This window comes from Macaca thibetana, chromosome 3, assembly GCF_024542745.1.
Source record: "Macaca thibetana thibetana isolate TM-01 chromosome 3, ASM2454274v1, whole genome shotgun sequence".
In the NCBI taxonomy this organism is placed as follows: Eukaryota; Metazoa; Chordata; class Mammalia; order Primates; family Cercopithecidae; genus Macaca; species Macaca thibetana.
In genome coordinates this window covers 77,455,159-77,476,177 of record NC_065580.1, presented here as the reverse complement: position 1 = coordinate 77,476,177, position 21,019 = coordinate 77,455,159, and the positions used below count along the sequence as shown (strand labels likewise).

Below are 21,019 nucleotides of genomic sequence, written 5' to 3'. Positions count from 1 at the left end.
CACTACTACCAAGCCAGCAAGAACTGCTAAAAGGAGCTCTAAATCTTGAAACAAAACCTTAAATAGACCAAAATAGAACCTCCTTACGGCATAAATCTTACAGGACCTGTAACACAGTAACATTAAAAAAAACAAAACAAAACAAAAACAACAAGTTATTCAGCCAACAACTAGCACAATGAATAGAACAGTACATTGCTTCTCAGTACTAACGCTGAATGTAAATGGCATAAATGCTCCACTTAAATGATACAGAATGGCAGAATGGACAAGAATTCACCAACCAAGTATCCGCTGCCTTTAAGAAACTCATCTGACACATAAAAGACTCAAACAAACTTAAGGTAAAGTGGTGGAAAAAGATAAACTATGCCAAAGATGGCCGAATAGCAATAGCTCCAGTCTGCAGCTCCCAGCATGAGTGACACAGAAGACAGGTGACTTCTGCATTTCCAACTGAGGTACCACGCCAATCTCACTAGGGCTTGTCAGACAGTGGGTGCAGCCCACGGAGCAGGGCAGGGCATCGCCTCACCCGGGAAGTGCAAAGGGTTGGGGAATTCCCTTTCCTAGCAAAGGGACGCCATGACAGATGGTACCTGGAAATTGAGGACACTCCCACCCTAACACTGCGCTTTTCCAATGGCCTTAGCAAACGGCACACCAGGATATTATTTCTCACGCCTGGCTCAAAGGGTCCCATGGCCACGGAGCCTTGCTCACTGCTAGCACAGCAGTCTGAGATCAAACTGAAAGACTCAGTGAGGCTGGGGTAGGGGCATCCGCCATTTAGGAGGATTGACTAGGTAAACAAAGCAGCTGGGAAGCTTGAACTGGGTGGAGCCCATCACAGCTCAGCAAGGCCTGCCTGCCTCTGTAGACTCCACCTCTGGTAGCAGGGCATAGCTGAACAAACGGCAGCAGAAACTTCTGCAGACTTAAAAGTCCCTGACAGCTTTGAAGAGAGTAGTGGTTCTCCAAACATGGAGTCTGAGATCTGAGAAGGGACAGACTGCCTCCTCAAGTGGGTCCCTGACTCCCAAGTAGCCTAACTGGGAGACACCTCCCAGTAGGGGCTGGCTGACAAATCATACAGCTGGGTGCCCCTCTGAAAGAAACAAAGCTTCCGGATCAGGTAGTAACATCTGCCCTTCTGCAATATTTGCTGTTCTGCAGCCTCCACTGGTGATACCCTGGCTAACAGGGTCTGGAGTGGACCTACAGCAAACTCCAACAGACCTGCAACTGAGGGTCCTGACTGTTAGAAAGGAAAACTAACAAACAGGACATCCACATCAAAACCCCACCTGTATATCACCATCATCAAACAACAAAGGGAGATAAAACCACAAAGATGGGGAGAAACCAGAGAAGAAAAGCTGAAAATTCTAAAAATCAGAGTGCCTTTTCTCCTCCAAAGGAATGCAGCTCCTCACCAGCAACGGAACAAAGCTGGATGGAGAATGACTTTGATGAGTTGACAGAAGAAAGCTTTAGACGATCGTTAATAACGAACTTCTCCAAGCTACAGGAAGATGTTTGAACCCATCGCAAAGAAGTTAAAAAGCTTGAAAACAGATTAGACAAATGGCTAACTAGAATAAACAGTGTAGACAAGTCCTTAAATGACCTGATGGAGTGGAAAACCACGGCACGAGAACTACATGACGCATTCACAAGCTTCACAAGCTTCAGTAGCCAATTTGATCAAATGGAAGAAAGGGTATCAGTGACTGAAGATCAAATGAATGAAATGAAGCGAGAAGTTTAGAGAAAAAAAGAGTAAAAAGAAATGAACAAAGCCTCCAAGAAATATGGGACCATGTGAAAAGACCAAATCTACATCTGATTGGTGTAGCTGAAAGTGACAGGGATAACAGAACCAAGTTGGAAAACACTCTTCAGGATACGATCCAGGACAACCTCCCCAACCTAGCAAGACAGGCCAACATTCAAATTCAGGAAATACACAGAACGCCACCAAGATACTCTTGGAGAAGAGCAACTCCAAGACACGTAATTGTCAGATTCACCAAAGTTGAAATGGAGGAAAAAATGTTAAGGGCAGCCAGAGAGAAAAGTCGGGTTTTCCACAAAAGGAAGCCCACCAGACTAACAGCAGATCTCTCGGCAGAAACTCTACAGGCCAGAAAAGAGTGGGGGACAATATTCAACATTCTTAAAGAAAAGAATTTTCAACCCAGAATTCTATATCCAGCCAAACTAAGCTAAACAAGTGGAGAAGAAATAAACTCCTTTACAGACAGACAAATGTGGAGGGATTTTGTCACCACCAGGTCTGCCTTACAAGAGCTCCTGAAGGAAGCACTAAACATGGAAAGGAACAACCAGTACCAGCCACTGCAAAAACATGCCAAATTGTAAAGACTATCCATGCTAAAAAGAAACTGCATCAACTAACAAGCAAAATATCCAGTTAACATCATAATGACAGGATCAAATTCACACATAACAATATTAACCTTAAATGTAAATGGGCTAAATGCTGCAATTAAAAGACACAGACTGGTAAACTGGATAAAGAGTCAAGACCCATCAGTTTGCTGTAATCAGGAGACCCATCTCATGTGCAGACACACACATAGGCTCAAAATACAGGGACGGAGGAAGATCTACCAAGCAAATGGAAAACAAAACAAAACAAAAAGCATGGGTTGCAATCCTAGTCTCTGACAAAACAGACTTTAAACCAACAAACATCAAAAGAGATAAAGAAGGCCATGACATAATAGTAAAGGGATCAATTCAACCAGAAGAGCTAACTATCCTAAATACATATGCACCCAATACAACAGCACCCAGATTCAAAAAGCAAGTCCTTAGAGACCTACAAAGAGATTAAAACTCCCACACAATAATAATGGGAGACTTTAACACTCCACTGTCTCCACTGTCAACATTAGACAGATCAACGAGACAGAAAGTTAACAAGGATATCCAGGAATTGAACTCAACTCTGCACCAAGCGGACCTAATAGACATCTACAGAACTCTCCACCCAAAATCAACAGAATATACATTTTTCTCTCACACTTATTCCAAAATGGATCACATAGTTGGAAGTAAAGCACTCCTCGGCAAATGTAAAAGAACAGAAATTATAACAAACTGTCTCTCAGATCACAGTGCAATCAAACCAGAACTCAGGATTAAGAAACTCACTCAAAACCGCACAACTACATGGAAACTGAACAACCTGCTCCTGAATGACTACTGGTTACATAACGAAATGAAGGCAGAAAGAAAGATGTTCTTTGAAACCAATGAGAACAAAGATACAACATACCAGAATCTCTGGGACACATTTAAAGCAGTGTGTAGAAGGAAATTTATACCACTAAATGCCCACAAGAGAAAGCAGGAAATATCTAAAATTGACACCCAAACATCACAACCAAAAGAACTAGAGAAGCAAGAGCAAACACATTCAGAGGCTAGCAGAAGGCAAGAAATAACTAAGATCAGACCAGAACTGAAGGAAATACAGACACAAAAAACCCTTCAAAAAAAATCAATGAATCCAGAAGCTGGTTTTGTGAAAAGATCAACAAAATGGATAGACCGCTAGCAAGACAAAAAAGAAAAGAGAAAAGAATCAAATAGATGTAATAAAAAATGATAAAGGAGATATCACCACCAATCCCATAGAAATGCAAACTACCATCAGAGAATACTATAAACACCTGTACGCAAATAAACTAGAAAATCTAGAAGAAATGGATAAATTCCTGGACACATACATTCTCCCAAGACTAAACCAGGAAGTTGCTGAATCCCTGAATAGACCAATAATAGGCTGCGAAATTGAGGCAATAATTAACAGCCTACCAACCAAAAAAAGTCCAGGACCAGAAGGATTTACAGCCGAATTCTACCAGAGGTAGAAAAAGGAGCTGGTTCTATTACTTCTGAAACTATTCCTATCAATAAAAAAAGAGGGAATCCTCCCTAATTCATTTTATGAGGCCAGCATCATCCTGATATCAAAGCCTGGCAGAGACACAACAAAGAAAGAGAATTTTAGACCAATATCCCTGATGAACGTCAATGTGAAAATCCACAATAAAATACTGGCAAACTGAAGCCAGCAGCACACCAAAAAGCTTATCCACTATGATCAAGTTGGCTTCATCCCCGGATGCAAGGCTGGTTCAACATACACAAATCAATAAACGTAATCCAGCATATAAACAGAACCAAAGGAAAAAAACCACATGATTTTCTCAATAGATGCAGAAAAGGCCTTCGACAAAATTCAACAGCCCTTCATGCTAAAAACTCTCAATGAATTTGGTATTGATGGGAAGTATCTCAAAATAATAAGAGCTCTTTATGACAAACCCACAGGCAATATCATACTGAATGGGCAAAATCTGGAAGCATTCCCTTTGAAAACTGGCATAAGACAGGGATGCCCTCTCTCACCACTTCTATTCAACATACTGTTGGAAGTTCTGGCCAGGGCAATCAGGCAAGAGAAAGAAATAAAGGGTATTCAATTAGGAAAAAAGGAAGTCAAATTGTCCCTGTTTGCAGATGACCTGATTGTATATTTAGAAAACCCTATCGTCTCAGCCCAATATGTCCTTAGGCTGATAAGCAACTTCAGCATAGTCTCAGGATACAAAATCAATGTGCAAAAATCACAAGCATTCCTATACACCAATAACAGACAAACAGAGAGCCAAATCATGAGTGAACTCCCATTCACAATTGCTTCAAAGAGAACAAAATGCCTAGAAATCCAACTTACAAGGGATGTGAAGGACCTCTTCAAGCAGAACTACAAACCACTGCTCAACGAACTAAAAGAGAACAGAAACAAATGGAAGAACATTCTATGCTTATGGATAGGAAGAATCAATATTGCGAAAATGCCCATATTTCCCAAGGTAATTTAGAGATTCAATGCCATCCCCATCAAGCTACCGATGACTTTCTTCACAGAATTGGAAAAAACTACTTCAAAGTACATATGGAACAAAAAAAGAGCCTGCATTGCCAAGACAATCCTAAGCCAAACGAACAAAGCTGGAGACATCATGCTACCTGACTTCAAACTATACTACAAGGCTACAGTAACCAAAACAGCATGGTACTGGTACCAAAACAGAAATATAGACTAGTGGAAAGGAATAGAGCCCTCGGAAATAAAACCACACATCTACAACCATCTGATCTTTGACAAACCTGACAAAAACAAGAAATGGGGAAAGGATTCCCTATTTAATAAATGGTGCTGGGAAAACTGGCTAGCCATATGTAGAAAGCTGAAACTGAATCCCTTCCCTACACCTTATACAAAAATTAATTCAAGATGGATTAAAGACTTAAATGTTAGATATAAAACCATAAAAACCCTAGAAGAAAACCTAGGCAATACCATTCAGGACATAGGCATGGGCAACAACTTCATGACTAAAACACCAAAAGCAATGGCAACAAAATCCAAAATTGACAAATGGGATCTAATTAAAGAAAAGAGCTTCTGCACAGCAAAAGAAACTATCATCAGAGTGAATAGGCAACCTACAGAATGGGAGAAAATTTTTACAATCTACCCATCTGACAAAGGGCTAATATCCAGAATCTACAAAGAACTTAAACAAATTTACACGAAAAATCAAACAACCCCATCAAAAAGTGGGCAAAGGATATGAACAGACACTTCTCAAAAGAAGACATTTATGCAGCCAACAGACACATGAAAAAATGCTCACCATCACTGGTCATCAAAGAAATGCAAATCAAAACCACAATGAGATACCATCTCACACCAGTTACAATGATGATCACTGAAAAGTCAGGAAACAACAGATGCTAGAGAGGATGTGGAGAAACAGGAACACTTTTACACTGTTGGTGGGACTGTAAACTAGTTCAACCAACTGTAGAAGACAGTGTGGCGATTCCTCAAGGATCTAGAACTAGAAATACCATTTGACCTCGCCATCCCATTACTGGGCATATACTCAAAGGGTTATAAATCACACTGCTATAAAGACACATGCACACGTATGTTTATTTCGGCACTATTCACAATAGCAAAGTGAATTGGAACCAACCCAAATGTCCATCGATGATAGACTGGATTAAGAAAATGTGGCATATATACACCATGGAATACTATGCAGCCATAAAAAAGGATGAGTTCATGTCCTTTGTAGGGACATGGATAAAGCTGGAAACCATCATTCTCAGCAAACTATTTCAAGGAGAGAAACCCAAACACTGCACGTTCTCACTCATAGGTGGGAATTGAAAAATGAGAATACTTGGACACAGGGTGGGGAACATCACACACTGGGGCCTGTCGTGGGGTGGGTGGAGCAGGGAGGGACTGCATTAGGAGATATACCTAATGTAAATGACTGGTTAACGGGTGCAACACACCAACATGGCACATGTATACATATGAAACCTGCACGTTGTGCACATGTACCCTAGAACTTAAAGTATAATAATAAAAAATAAAATAAAATTTAAAACAACGACAACAATAAAAAGATATTCCATGCCAATGGACACTGAAAGGAAGCAGGAGTAGCTATTTTTATATCAGACAAAACAGACTGGAAAGCAACAACAGTTAAAAAAGACAGAGACATTACATCATGACAAAAAGCCTTGTTCAACAGGAAAATATCACAATCCTAAATACATATGCACCTAACACTAGAGCTCCCTAATTTATAAAACAAGTACTGCTAGACTTTAGAAATGAGATAAACAGCAACACAATAATAGTGGTGGACTTTAATACTCCACTGACGGCACTAGACAAGTCATCAAGACAGTAAGTCAACAGAGAAACAATGGACTTAAACTATACCCCGGAACAAATTGACCTAACAGATATTCACAGAACATTTTGCCAACAACTACAGACTATACATTCTATTCACCAGCACACGGATCCTTCTCCAAGACAGACCACAACAGGACACAAAACAAGTCTCAACGAATTTAAGAAAATCGAAATTATAGCAAGTACTCTCTCACACTATAGTGGAATAAAATTGGAAATCAACTCCAAAAGGAACCCTCAAAACCATGCAAATACATGTAAATTAACCTACTGCTGAATGATCATTCGATCAACAATGAAATCAAGGTAGAAATTTAAAAATCCTTTGAACTGAATGATAAAAGTGACACAACATATAAAAACTTCTGTGATAAAGCAAAAGTGGTGCTAAAAAGAAAGTTCACAGCAATGAATGCCTATATCCAAAAAGTCTGAAAGACCATAAATAGACGATCTAAGGTTACACCTTAAGTTACTAAAGAAACAAGAACAAACCAAACCCAAACCCAGAAGAAGAAACAACAAGGATCAGAACAGAACTAAATGAAATTGAGACAAAGAAAGAAAGAAACAAAAAACACAAAAGATAAATGAAACAGAAAGCTCGTTCTTTGAAAAAGATAAACAAAATCGATAGGCCATTAGTTAGATTAACCAAGCAAGAAGAGAGAAGATCCAAATAAGCTCTCTTAGAAATGAAATGGAGATATTACAACTGATACCACAGACATACAAAACATCATTCAAGGCTACTATGAACCCCTTTACGTGCACAAACTAGAAAATCTAGAGGAAATGGGTAAATTCCTGAAAACATAAAACCCTCCTAGATTAAACCAGGAAGAAATAGAAACTCTGAACAGACCAACAACAAGCAGCAAGACTGAAACGGTAATTAAAACTGCCAACAAAAAAAACGTCCAGGACCAGATGGATTCACAGCTAAATTCTATCCAATATTCAAAGAAGAACTGGTACCAATCCTATTGACACTACCCCACAATACAGAGAAAGAGGAAACCCTCCCTAATTCATTCTATGAAGACCGTATCACCCTAATACTAAAACCAGTAAATAATATAACAGAAAAAAAAAAGAAAGAAAGAAAGAAAGAAAAGAAAACTACAGGCCAATATCCCTGGTGAACATAGATGCAAAAATCCTCAACAAAATACCAGCTAACCGAATCCAACAGCACATCAAAAAGATAACACATCATTATCAAGTGGGTTTCATGCTAGGGATGCAGGGATCGTTTAACATACACAAGTCAATAAATGTGACGTACCATATAAACAATTAAAAACAAAAAATCACATAATCATCTCAATAGACACAGAAAAGGCATTTGACAAAATCCAGTGTTCCTTTATAATTAAAACACTCAGCAAAATTGGCATAGAAAGGAGATGCCTTAAGGTAATAAAAGCCATCTATGACAAACCTACAGCCAACATTATACTGAATGGGGAAAAGCTGAAAGCATTTCCCCTGAGAACTGGAACAAGACAAGGATGCCCAGTCTCACTACTACTGTTCAACATAGTACTGGAAGTCCTAGCCAGAGCAATCAGACAAGATAAGGAAATAAAGGGCATCAAATCAGTAAAGAGGAAGTCAAACTGTTGCTGTTTGCTGATGATATGCTCGCATACCAAGAAAACCCTGAAGATTCATCCAAAAAGCTCCTAGAATTGGCAAATGAATTCAGTAAAGTTTCAGGATACAAAATTGATGTACACAAATCGGTAGCATTGCTATACACTAACAGCAACCAAGCTGAAAATCAAATCAATAACTCAACCCCTTTTACTATGTCTGCAAAAAAAAAAAAAAAACTTAGGAATATACCTAAGGAAGTGAAAGACATCTACAAGAAAAACTACAAAACACTGCTGAAAGAAATCATAGATGACACAAACAAATGGAAACACATCTCATGCTCATGGATGGCTAGAGTCAATACTGTGAAAATCATCATACTGCCAAAAGCAATCTACAGATTCAATGCAATTCCTATCAAAATATCACCATTCTTTGCAGAGCTAGGGAAAACAATCCTAAAATTCATATGAAACCAAAAAAGAACACACATAGCCAAATCAAGACTAAGCAAAAACAAAAACAAAAAAACCCAAAACCCACAAATCTGGATGTATCACATCACCCAACTTCGAACTAAACTATAAGGCTATAGTTACCGAAACAGCATAGTACTGGTATAAAAATAGGCACATAGACCAATGAAACAGAATACAGAACCCAGAAATAAAGCCAAATACTTACAGCCAAATGATCTTTGACAAAGCAAACAAAAACATAAAGTGGGGAAAGGACACCCTATTCAACAAATGGTGCTGAGGTGATTGGCAAGCCACATGAATAAGAATGAAACTGGATCCTCATCTCTCACCTTACACAAAAATGAACTCAAGATTAGATCAAAGACTTAAATCTTTTAAGACCTGAAGCCATAAAAGTCCTAGAAGATATTATCAGAAAAACCCTTCTAGACATTGGCTTAGGCAAAGACTTCATGACCATGAACCCAAAAACAAATTCAACAAAAACAAAGACAAATAGATGGGACTTAATTAAACTAAAAAGCTTCTGCACAGCAAAGGAAATAATCAGTAAACAGACAACCCACAGAGTGGGAGAAAATCTTAGTAAACTATGCATCTGACAAAGGTCTAACATCCAGAATCTATAAAAAACCCAAACAAATCAGCAAGAAAAAAGCAAAACAAACAATCCCATCAAAAAGTGGGCTAAGGACATGAATAGACAATTCCCAAAAGAAGATATACAAATGTCCAACAGACATATGAAAATATGTTCAACATAACTAATTATCAGGGAAATGCAAACCAAAACCACAATGCGATACCATCTTACTCCTGCAAGAATCACCATAATCAAAAAATCAAAAAATAATAGATGTTGGCATCAATGTGGTAAAAAGATCAAACTTTTACACTGCTGCTAGGAATGTAAACTAGTATAACCACTATGGAAAATGATGTGAAGATTCCTTAAGGAACCAAATATCTACCATTTGACCCAGCAATCCCACTACTGGGTATCTACCCAAAAAAAAAAAAGAAGTCATACAAAAAAAGACACTTGAACACACGTTTATAGCAACACAATTTGTAACTGCAAAAATACAGAATCAGCCCAAATGCCCATCAATCAACAAATGGATAAAGAAAATGTGGTATGTATAATACATATACAAATACACACACACACACCATGGACTACTACTCAGCCATGCAAAATAACCAAAAAATGGCATTCACAGCAACCTGGATGGAGTTGGAGACCATTATTCTAAGTAAAGTAACTCAGGAATGGAAAACCAAACATTGTATGTTGTCACTCATAAATGGGAACTAAGCTATGAGGATGCAAAGGCATAGAATGATACAATGGACTTTGGGAACTTGAAGTAAAGGGTGTGAAAGGGTGAGGGATAAATGACTACACATTGGGTACTGTGTACACTGCTTGGGTGAGGGGTGCACCCAAATCTCAAAAATTATTACCAAAAAACATGTCCATGTAATCCAACACCACCTGTTCCCCAAAAACCTATTGAAATAAAAAAAGGAAAAGAAAAAATAACTCAAAATGGATCAAAGACCTAAATATAAGACCTAAAACTATAAAATTCTTAGAACACTGAACAAAAGAGCTTCATGACATTATATTTGGCAATTATTTCTTGGATGTGACAACAAAGGCAGTCACTGAAAGAAAATACTGGCAAATTAGACTTCACGAAAAATTTTTAAATTTGTACATCAGAAGACCATATCAACAGTAAAAGGCCAGCCACAGAATGGGTGAAAATATAGGCAAATCATATATCTGATAAGAGATTAGTATCCAAAATATATAGAAAATTCCTGAAACTCAACCAAAAGAAAAACCTGATTCAACAATGTGCAAAAGACTCAAATAGAGACACACAAATGGCCAATAAACAGAGGAAAAGATAAACATCTCTAATCATTAGCAAAACAAATCAAAACTACAATGAGATGCTACCTTATACCCACAAGAATGGCTACCATCAAAATTCAGAAAATAAGTGTTGAAGAGAATGTGGAGAAACTGCAACCCTTGTACACTATTGGTTTGAAAGTAAAATGTTATTTCTGCTATGGAAAACAGGATGAAAATTCCTCAAAAAATTAAAAATAGAATTACAACATGATCCAGCAATTCCACTTCTGGATATATACCCCTTGAGAGCAGAGTTTCAAGAAAGTATTTGTACACTCATGTTCATTGGAGCAGTATTCACAAGAGTTAAAATGTGAAGCAAACCAAGTGTTCACCAAGGATGAACGAACAAGCAAAATGTGGTATTTACATACAATGGAATATTATTCAGCCTTAAAAAGTAAGGAAATTCTGATATATGCTACAAAATGAATGAATCTTGAGGACATTTTGCTAAATGAAATAAGCCAATCACAAAAGAACAAATAATGTACAATTCCACTTACATGAAGTACTTTAAAGTAGTGAAAATCAGAGAGAGAGAATTTTCGTTTCCAGGGCCTGTGGAAAGGTGAGAATGGAAAGCTGTTGTTTAAATGGATATACAGCTTCAGTTTTACAAAATAAAGAGTTCTGGAGATAAACAGCGATGATGGTTGCACAACAATATAAATGTAATACCACTGATCTGTAAACTTAAAAATGATTATGATGGTAAAGTTTATACGTATTTTACCACAATTTTAAAAAGCTTGAGAAAAAAAGGTATCAATGATAATGATGTTGATTTCCTCTGAATTAACCTGTATGTAAAGTAATCCCAGCTAAAACACAGGAAGATTTTTAAAAATTATATAACTTGGCAAAAAGTATTCTAAAACTTCAGACCAATAAACAAGTGGGTGCAACTGGAAAATTCTGGAAAGGGGCACTGTGGGAAGGGGTGTACTAATCTGATCCGATCAATTTTAAGTTATAAAAAAGATTTTCAAAAAGTAATGTGGCAAAAATTATTCTAAATGTTATCTGGAAAAATAGGTGAGTATAACTGGAAAACTCTTGAAAGGGGAACTGAGGGAGAGGAAGAGACGAAGTTTACTACATATAAAAATATATTACCTTAAAGAATGTAATAAAAACAATGATATTTATGCTGAACAGGCTCTGAGTGTGCTTTTAAAAAATGCATTTGTTAATACTAAAGACAATGTGCTGAGAAACTGTTCTCTCCATCAAACTGTCAAAAACTATGTTGTTTGAAATTTTATAAAGTGAGAATGGAACATCCCACTCTTGCACTGATGGTAGATCATTATGAAACAGAAGCAGCCTCAATTTGCAACTCAGAGCTTCAGATAAGGGGTTTCCAGACACAACATTCCACATGTATCTCGATTTTGTAGTCTCCAGGGAATCAGAACCCTGAGTCAGCTTCTCAGCCCAGGCCTGATGTTTATTAACCCTTGACACACTGTCTTGCTGTGCTTTAAGCTTATCAAATATTGTTGCATGTAAACTTTGTCCAAACTCCACCCCTCTCCAAAATCCTATAATAACCCTGGTTCATTCTTTAGTGAAAAGGTGGCATTTCTTCTGCTGTGCAAGTCTCCCTCACTGCAGCAAGCTAATTAACCTTTGTCAGCCTACAGATGTCTCCCTGGTGGTCTTTACCAGATAAATCTTATAAAGGGACTTTATCAGGTTGAAATAAAGAGTCTATGAAAAACAAAAGTTTATGTGGAAATTTAAAACATAATAGCATTTCAAATCAAGAAAAAGGTGGCTTATTGAAAAACGGTATTGAATTAATTAATCTTTTGGGAAAAAACAAAACCAGCTGGATCCTTAACTTTCTGGTAACAATTTCAAAAGTTTCTAAGATTTCAGTATTTTAGAAAATGGAATTAAAACAAAACTGGAAGAAAATATATTTTTGCATTTTTGTATTACGAACTGAGATCTCTCCCAAACTCGGAGGCTGTGACTATTAAAAAACTATGAGTTTATCCACTGGATAAATTTCTGGCAATGAAGTCGCTAGTTAAAGGGCATATTTCTTTATGAAATATTTTTTTTTAATGTGCAGCAAAAAGAACCAAAAAGTATCATAAATAATAAAAAATACAAAAAATTAACCAAATATAAAAACAGTAAAAGATTCACAGTAAAAAATGGTCAACGATGTTCAAATTTCACTCACAAAGGTAAATCAAATGAAGAGATACTATTTTTAACCTAACATATTGGCAAAACTTTTAAAGTTTATTATCAGCTATTATTGACACAGATATAAGAAAACTGGCAGTCCTATATTCTTTCTCATAATACACACTTTTACTGTCTTTTGGAAGGGCATTTCACAACATCTTTTAAAATTTTTAATTATGGATTGATACATCACTTCATGATCAGAAATTTATTTTACAGATACAATCACAGAAGTCAGCCAAGATGCTCAAGACAGCCATAACCATAAAAGGATGTTTGTCTGTTGATGAGGAACCAGTTTAAAAGAAAAAAAAGATACAGCCATAGCATAGAATACTTGTAGCTGTTAAAAATGATCTACATGTGCTGATAAGGAAAATCTTTGTGCTTTTGAAAAAGGTTACTTTTTATTGTTAATAAGGTATACTGGGTATTTTTTCTAAACATTAGAAAATGTAAAGAAAACAAAAGGAACAAACCTGAACAAATGAAAGAAAACCGTAGACAGAAAAGAATAAATTTTCTTTACCATCTCTAATCTCTCCCCAAAAGTAACTGCTTTCATATTGCTGGGTAATGCCTATATCATCACATATGCATGTTCAGCTTTTACTTTACATCAGAGATCACACTTATCCATTAGTCTGTGCTTTATCCCTTCACTTACTTTTTCCATAACATAATGTCATTCATTTTAACAACTGTGTAAGATAAAAGGTTTATTTGTTGAGGCAGAGCTTGCAGTGAGCTGAGATCCGGCCACTGCACTCCAGCCTGGGCGACACAGCGAGACTCCGTCTCAAAAAAAAAAAAAAAAAAAAAAAAAAAAAAAAAATATATATATATATATATATATATATATATATATACCGAAATCTTTTCTAGTATGATCTCACTTGGCTTTTTAAATGTTTCTGTATATATTTAAAAATCTGTTAAGATACATATACATATGATATTTAACAAGAGCTATCTCTGGGAACTAGCACTGGGTGGCACGAGCAAGGAAGCACAATTTTTTAATTTTATAACCTTTTGACATTTTAATTTTGCATCAGGTACACATATTACTTTTCTGATAAAATTAAAGGAGGCTATTTTTATCTACAGAGTGAAATAATATGATAAAAATGAAAGTTCACTAATTTCTCTACACTTGTTAAACAAAATGATCTCTTGATCCTTTCAGACTTCTCCAAGTTTCAGATTCATGTACACAAATGCCTGCTAAACACTTCCACCTGGACCTGAGGCAGCTCTAATTCAACACCTCCAAAGTGACTCATCATCTTCCTCTGCTCATTTTACCTTAATTACTGGTAATTACCTAAATTACTCACCAATGGGTTCCTATTTCACTCAGAATCACAGGATTATCTAAACTAGAAAGTACAGAGATATTCTTAATGCTTCCCTTATCTTCACCCCAAATCTAATTACCAAGTCTTGCCAACATTATTTCCTAAATATTATTCTAATCCATTGTCTCCTCTCCATTTCTAGTATTTATCCTATTTCAGACTCTCCTCTCTCCCCCAGGCTATTACAATATCTAACCTGACTCAGGTGCTATCCCTCTTTAACTGACATCAGAGCTGGGTAACTCTCACCAGAATGAGCTCTCTAAAATGAAAAGCTGACCATGTCACTCCATGAATCCTTTCACAGAACTCCACTGCCTACAAGACAAAAAAAAAACTAAACATTTCTAATTAACATGATATATATAAAGCCTGTGATCTAGAGCCTGTCCAGGTTTCCAGCCTCATCTTTTCCTATTCTGTGCATTACAATTAATGTCTACTTCAGCAATCCTGAACTATCTACAGTTCCTGAAAGATTCCCAATACGGTCAGCTCCTCTATTCCTACTGTCTTCTCTGACTACAACACTTGCTTTTCACCAACCTCTGTAAATCCCATCAAACTAAGGTTTCTTAACCTTGGCGCTACTGACATCAAGAGCTGGATAACTCTGTTGTGGAAGCTGTCCTGTTGAATGTAGGATGTTTAGCAGCATCCTGGGCCTTTACTACTAGATGCCAGTAGCATTCCCCCTAGTTGTGACAAAAATGTCTCTAGACATTGCTAAATGTTTCCTGGGGAAGAAAACAGGCCCAGGTAACAACTTCTCCATTAATTTGTTAAAACTGTTTCTCATATTTACATAAAAGATCTCCCCCGTCTCTACTAAAAATACAAAAAAAAAAAAAAAAAAAAAAAAAAATTAGCCGGGCGCGGTGGCGGGCACCTATAGTTCCAGCTACTGGGGAGGCTGAGGCAGGAGAATGGCGTGAACCCGGAAGGCGGAGCTTGCAGTGGGCTGAGATCGCACTACTGCACTCCAGCCTGGGCGACAGAGGGAGACTCTGTCTCAAAAAAAAAAAAAAAATCTCAAGAAGAATAGAGATAAGACTACTTTTAACACTAATTGCCTTTGAGGAAAACAACTGGGTAACTGGAGTGGGATGAAAAAAACTTACTTTTCAAAACATTCACTGTGTGTTTTTAGTCTTGTACCTCTTCTAACTTCTCCAGTGCTATCACCCTGGTCTGTGCAACCGCTCTGTCTTTTAACTACTGCAACAACATGCTAACCAACTTTCCCCTTCCTTTAGCCTTTCCTTCTTAGGCCCATTTTTACCTGTAGCCACAGTGATCCTTTTAAAACTGAAATCGGATCACGTCACTCATTTGCTCAAAAACCTCCCATCTTCCTAATCTCAGACCACCAAAACCTTACAACGATCTTCCCACAATCTGCATCCTACTCCACCCCTTTCTTTCTGATCTCTTCTCCCTAGTATTTGGTGTTTCTGTAGGTCAAAAAATGAACCAACAGCGGCCATTTCATAGACTGAACCTAATACTAACTGCTTGCCATTCCTCAGACGTGCCAGGGTCTTTGCACTTACTGTTCTCTGCTGAGAACACGCACCCAGATGCTCATATGGCTCACTCTCCAACTCCTTCAGGTCTTCACTTTTCAGGAGTCTTCACTGGCCCACCCTATGCTTACCCACAGCACCTATTAATATCTAATATTATTTTACTTATCCATCTTGTTTACTGTGTCTTTTCCATCTTGATCAGTGGTTCTGAAACCTGAGTCTGCATCACAATTATTTGGAAGGCTAGTTAAATAAAGAGTTCTGGGATGGAGCCTGAAAATTTCAGTTTCTAACAACTTCCCAGGTGATGCTGATGCTGCAGATCCAGGGACCACATTTTTAGAACCTGTTTCAGAATGTAAGCTCCATGAGGACAGAGATTTTTGTCTATCCACTGTTTTATCTCTAGGACGTGGCACATAGTAAGCACTTGCTGTGGTCTGAATGCTTGCCTCCTCCAAAACTCATGTTGAACCTTAATCACCAGTGTTGCAGTACTGAAAGCTGGAGTCTTTAAATGGTGACTGGGTCCTAAGGGTTCAGCCCTCATGAACGAGTTATCATGGGAAAGGAACTGGTAGCTTTATAAGAAAAGAGAGTTCTGGGCTAGCATGCTCGGACCCCTCACCATGTGGTGCCCTGTGCTACCTCAGGACTGTGCAGAGTCCATACCAGCAAGGCCCTCACCAGATGTGGCCCCCTGAACCAAGACTTTTCAGCCTTCATAACTGTAAGGAATAAATTTCTTTTCTTTATAGATTACCCAGTTTCAGATATTCTGCTATTAAGACATCACTGATATATGTAAATAAATATAAGTGTCCCATCCTGTTTCCACGGTAGCCTCTGACTCAGCCTATGATGCTAAACATTTACTGAACACTGTAAAAGAAACCGTGTAACTGTTACAGGTTAAACTGTGTTCCCCCAAAAGATAGGTTGAAGTCCTAATTCCAGTACCTCTGCATGTGACCTTCTTTCTTTTTTTTTCCAAAACAGGGTCTTTGCAGATGTAATAAGTTAAGATGAGGTGATTAGGGTGGATCTTAATCCAATACGACTAGTATCCTTCTAACAAGTGGAGCACACCATATGAAGACAGAGCCACACAGGGATTATGTCGTGATAAGAATCAGAGACTGGAGTGATATAGCTGCAAGCCAAAAAATGCCAAGGATTGGCAGTAACACAAGGTAAGACGCATGGAACAGACTGTCCCCTCGAACCTTGAGAGAGCATAGCCTTACCTACATCTTGACTTCAGACATCTTGCCTCCAGAACTGAGACAATAAAACTGTTGTTTTAAATCACCCAGTTTGTCGTATTTTGTTACCAAGGCCTTAGAAAACTAATACAATGACCAAGAATGCAAATAACTATGCCAAGCTGTATTTAATTTCAAGTTCTGCCTATTATCCAACATCTACCCATTTAAATGTGCCTTAATATACAGGTTTCCCATTCCAGAATCTCCCTAGTGTTGCCTCTCGTTGCCCCCAACATGCCCCTTCAGTGTGCAAGGCAGCACATACTACAGGTGCTTATTTAGATTTCCCTTTCAGTTTCACCCACCTTCTTATGTGCTTCCCTAGATCACAAACACCAGTTTCTTTATATATTTTTTTTTTCTTTCCAAGGTACACTTCCTATTCTCACACATTACAGATGTTGGCATATATTTTCCCCTTGGACATTTGAATTAGCCGCAAAATAATTTAAGTACACATTGGAGTTCCTCTCTAACCAGATTTCAAGATAAAAGGCTAATTTCTCATTTTATGAACAAGTCTCCTTCCCAACTCCACCCCCTTTCTTCTTTTAAAAGAATGACTTAATCCCACTGAATCTGGAGTAAAAAGATTTTTGTCATACCTTTCTTTCAGCCTTGCTATAGTTTGTACATCAGCCTCTTTAATCAAATCTTAAGAAATCTTCTAAAAGAAAAGATGGTTGTATTGGGAAGCTTAAACTTTTAAGCCTATCTGAATTTAATTTCAGCATCAAGCTTTCCATTTTCTACTTAAGGTTTATTTATAGCTGCACTGTCATAAAAATTCCAATCAATAATTTTACCACACACAGACTCTAAATTACCATGGCTTATAAAGTTAAACTGCATAATGCAATTTTAATTTTAGCACAAATCAATATACAAATAGTAGCATATGCCTAGTGACATACTTTTTCATATTTCTATTAGGTAAACACGAATTCATTATATGTACCCTGAAATAAATTTGTGATACGATTTTAATAACTGAATATTGAATTTACTCAATGTAGTCTAGTCTTAAAAAGAATAATTATGAAAAACTTTAAATAGGAAACACAAAATATTTCTAAACTGCTTAATCCTAAGTAGGAAGATACAAAAAAATACAAATTCCAGGCAAATTTAAGAGAGGCATTTAATGGTTCTCCACTAATACTGAAAAATTATTCTCTTTATGAAGAATTTTAAATGAGTCATACTTTCCTGACTAAATCATTGCTTTACTCAACATTAGGTGAAGAGTTAACTGTTTGCTAACTTGAAACCTTATATTCACTTAAACTGTACATCTACATATAAAGGCTGGTAGAAAGCATAGTTTACTATATACAATACTTAAAACATACAGTATCATGTGCATCAAGCTCATCTGACATTTACCTAAGAGGGTGAAAAGCTGTCATCTAAATACCTTCTAAAAACTCAGATTCCCACTTCCCAAACTCACACCACAATCAAGCAACTTGAAATTATGCACACTTTTTCCTGGCAAAGCTATGTTCTATGCCCAACTTTTAGTAAGTTAACATATTTCTGTCCCTTACACACTGGCCTAATTATTCACTGATTCATTATGATTCTAAATTTATAACTTTTAAATTCATAATGAAATCAATCCATGGTTAGCACAATAGTTTTCTATCTTAAAAAGCGTGAAACGGAAATCGAGTAATATGTACAATGGATATAGAGAACTAGGTTAGAAATCTTGAGAATTTTTCTAGAATGTGTGGGTTTTGTGTTGCTGATATTGTTGTTTGCTTTAAATGCGGGGCGGTGGGGGTGGGGAGACGGTAAGGGCTAGGAAAGAATAAATCCACAGCGCTAAATTATGGTCATGTTTTAAGAGTGTACAACTTACCCAAATTCAAAGCAATATGGACAACTTGTCAACACCTACTAATCCCATCACAATTTGCTGGGGGAAAATGGGGTGGAGATGAAAAAAAAAAAAAAATTCTTTTTAATGCCTTTCTTCCTCCCCCACGCAGCGAATGCCCCAACACACACGTATCTGGTTCACTCTGCGGCACGGAAACTTAAAGAAATAAATCAGCCACAGACAAACCTGATGATCCAAGCTAGCCCCAAGCAAGCTCCAGGCACTTCTGGAAGGAGCCTGCTCGCTGGGCGCTCAGGCGGCGCGGCAGCTGAGTAGCTCTCGGCGAAGGTGCCCCACACCTGGGCGCCGAGTCCGGCGGGACCCCCAGGTCAGCGGCGGGGCGGGGAGGGAGCGGGAGGAGGGACCGGGAGGGCCCGGCGGGGCAGGACCGCTAAGTGGTCCGGCCCGGGCGCACTCTGCACCCTGCGGCGCCGCCAGGCAGCGCGCCGGCAGAAGAGGGGCGCGAGCGGGCACAACGGAAGGACCCACGACGAAGAGGAGGCTACAAGTCCACAAAATTGCGGCCGGGTACGCACCCGGACGCTGTGGCAGATCGCTAAGACTCCGGGAGCAGGAAGTCCTCGCGCCTTCCTCAGGAGCCCGGACGACCCCAGCCCGGCTCTGACCCCGAGACACCTGTTCCGCCGCGCCCGGGGTTTGGGTCTATCCTCCACGCTTCCCTACCAACCCGGAGAAGGGGGAGGGCGGGGAGAGGGCGAGGGGAGCCGAGACCTTGGACCCGCAGCCTGAGGGCGCCTCCGCCGGCCGTACCTGACATCAGCTGCGGCTCCCTCTCGCCCCTCCTGGGGGGCGGAGAGGGGGACGACTTCGGACCGGCGACCTTTGCTTCTCTGGGCAGCCGCAGAAGTGGCTCGTGGCCGCTAGCCGAGGCCGCCCGCTGCCGCCCAGATTATTCCCCGGCAGCGGCGGCAGCAGCAGCAGCGGCGGCCAAGGCGGGCCCTACGCGCGCTCCCGCCCGCTCGCTCCGCCCCTCCCCGCAGCGCGTCCAAGCCGTGGCCCGCCTACGGCGCAGCCGCCACCCGGAGTCTCCTGGCGCTGACGTCTCCGCCGCCGCACCAGCCCCAGGGAAGGGCGGAGCGGGAGGGGCGGTGGGCGGGGATACGGCGACGTGAGGAACCGGGGATTGGCCGCCGGGCGCACGCTCCGCCCTAATGCGAAGAGGTCTGGGAAGTCGGTCTTCCAAGAGCAACAGATTTCGTTATAGCCCCTTTGCGGCTTGTGTCTGCTACCCTCCACCTTTCTGATACTGCTATAAGGTTATGCACTTGCTTCCGGATCTTGAGGGGGACGAAGGCAGGGCAACAACAGGGAAGGAAAAAGGGGATGCCTGAGGGATCTTTGTCTGAGGTACAGGCTCTAACCCTGCAGGACTCTTGTGGCCTGTAGCCTGCTCTTAACCCGTTCATTTGTTTTTCTGTTCTCTCCTCGTACTCTCTTTACTCAGTATCTCTCTGGACTTAATGAAAGGAAGTAATAAGATGAAGTATGCATACGGGTGCTGGGTCATCATGTATGATGACCGAGATAATGATACTAGAAAGCTTTCTGTAGGCACATTTCGTCTTTGGTTCTGTCAGCACTTCGGTTCTGTGGGGCAATGGCCAGAAGAGCTTCTTCGGGGCTTAACAAAACCTATCTCCCCTTTCACTGGGCTCTGAATAAGGAAGTTGTCTTTGGAATAGGGGGAGGAGACTGCCACCTGTTGAGGCAACCCCATAATAGTCATGAGGTGAGGGTAAGGTATTGGCTTTACTGGCGTTAGCCATTATCTACAAGACCAAGTTCCAGAATAGGAAAGCTATCCTGCTTCCTTTAAATGCCCTATCCAAGCGGTTCTTTAGTATTCTACAGCATGGTTGTTAGAGTATGGGCTCTAAAATCAGACTGCCTGGGCTGGCATC

General features: G+C 39.4%; 1 protein-coding gene across 9 annotated transcripts in view; it reads right to left on the bottom strand.

The window, feature by feature from the left end:
- C1GALT1 (core 1 synthase, glycoprotein-N-acetylgalactosamine 3-beta-galactosyltransferase 1) overlaps positions 1 to 21,019 on the bottom strand; it is a 208,297-nt gene that overhangs the window by 86,664 nt on the left and 100,614 nt on the right. For 4 of the 9 annotated variants that reach the window (XM_050782983.1, XM_050782982.1, XM_050782984.1 and 1 more), the window contains exon 1: positions 19,869 to 20,064. The exons of 1 other annotated variant lie outside the window; for it this stretch is intronic. In XM_050782983.1, the coding sequence (XP_050638940.1) occupies positions 19,869 to 19,875 (7 nt within the window). In that variant the 5' untranslated portion in view covers positions 19,876 to 20,064. Of the gene's footprint in view, positions 1 to 11,349; positions 13,774 to 19,283; positions 19,307 to 19,633; positions 19,825 to 19,868; positions 20,150 to 21,019 lie in introns of those variants that run through there. 4 more of the 9 variants (XM_050782981.1, XM_050782986.1, XM_050782988.1 and 1 more) reach the window with 4 other exon arrangements.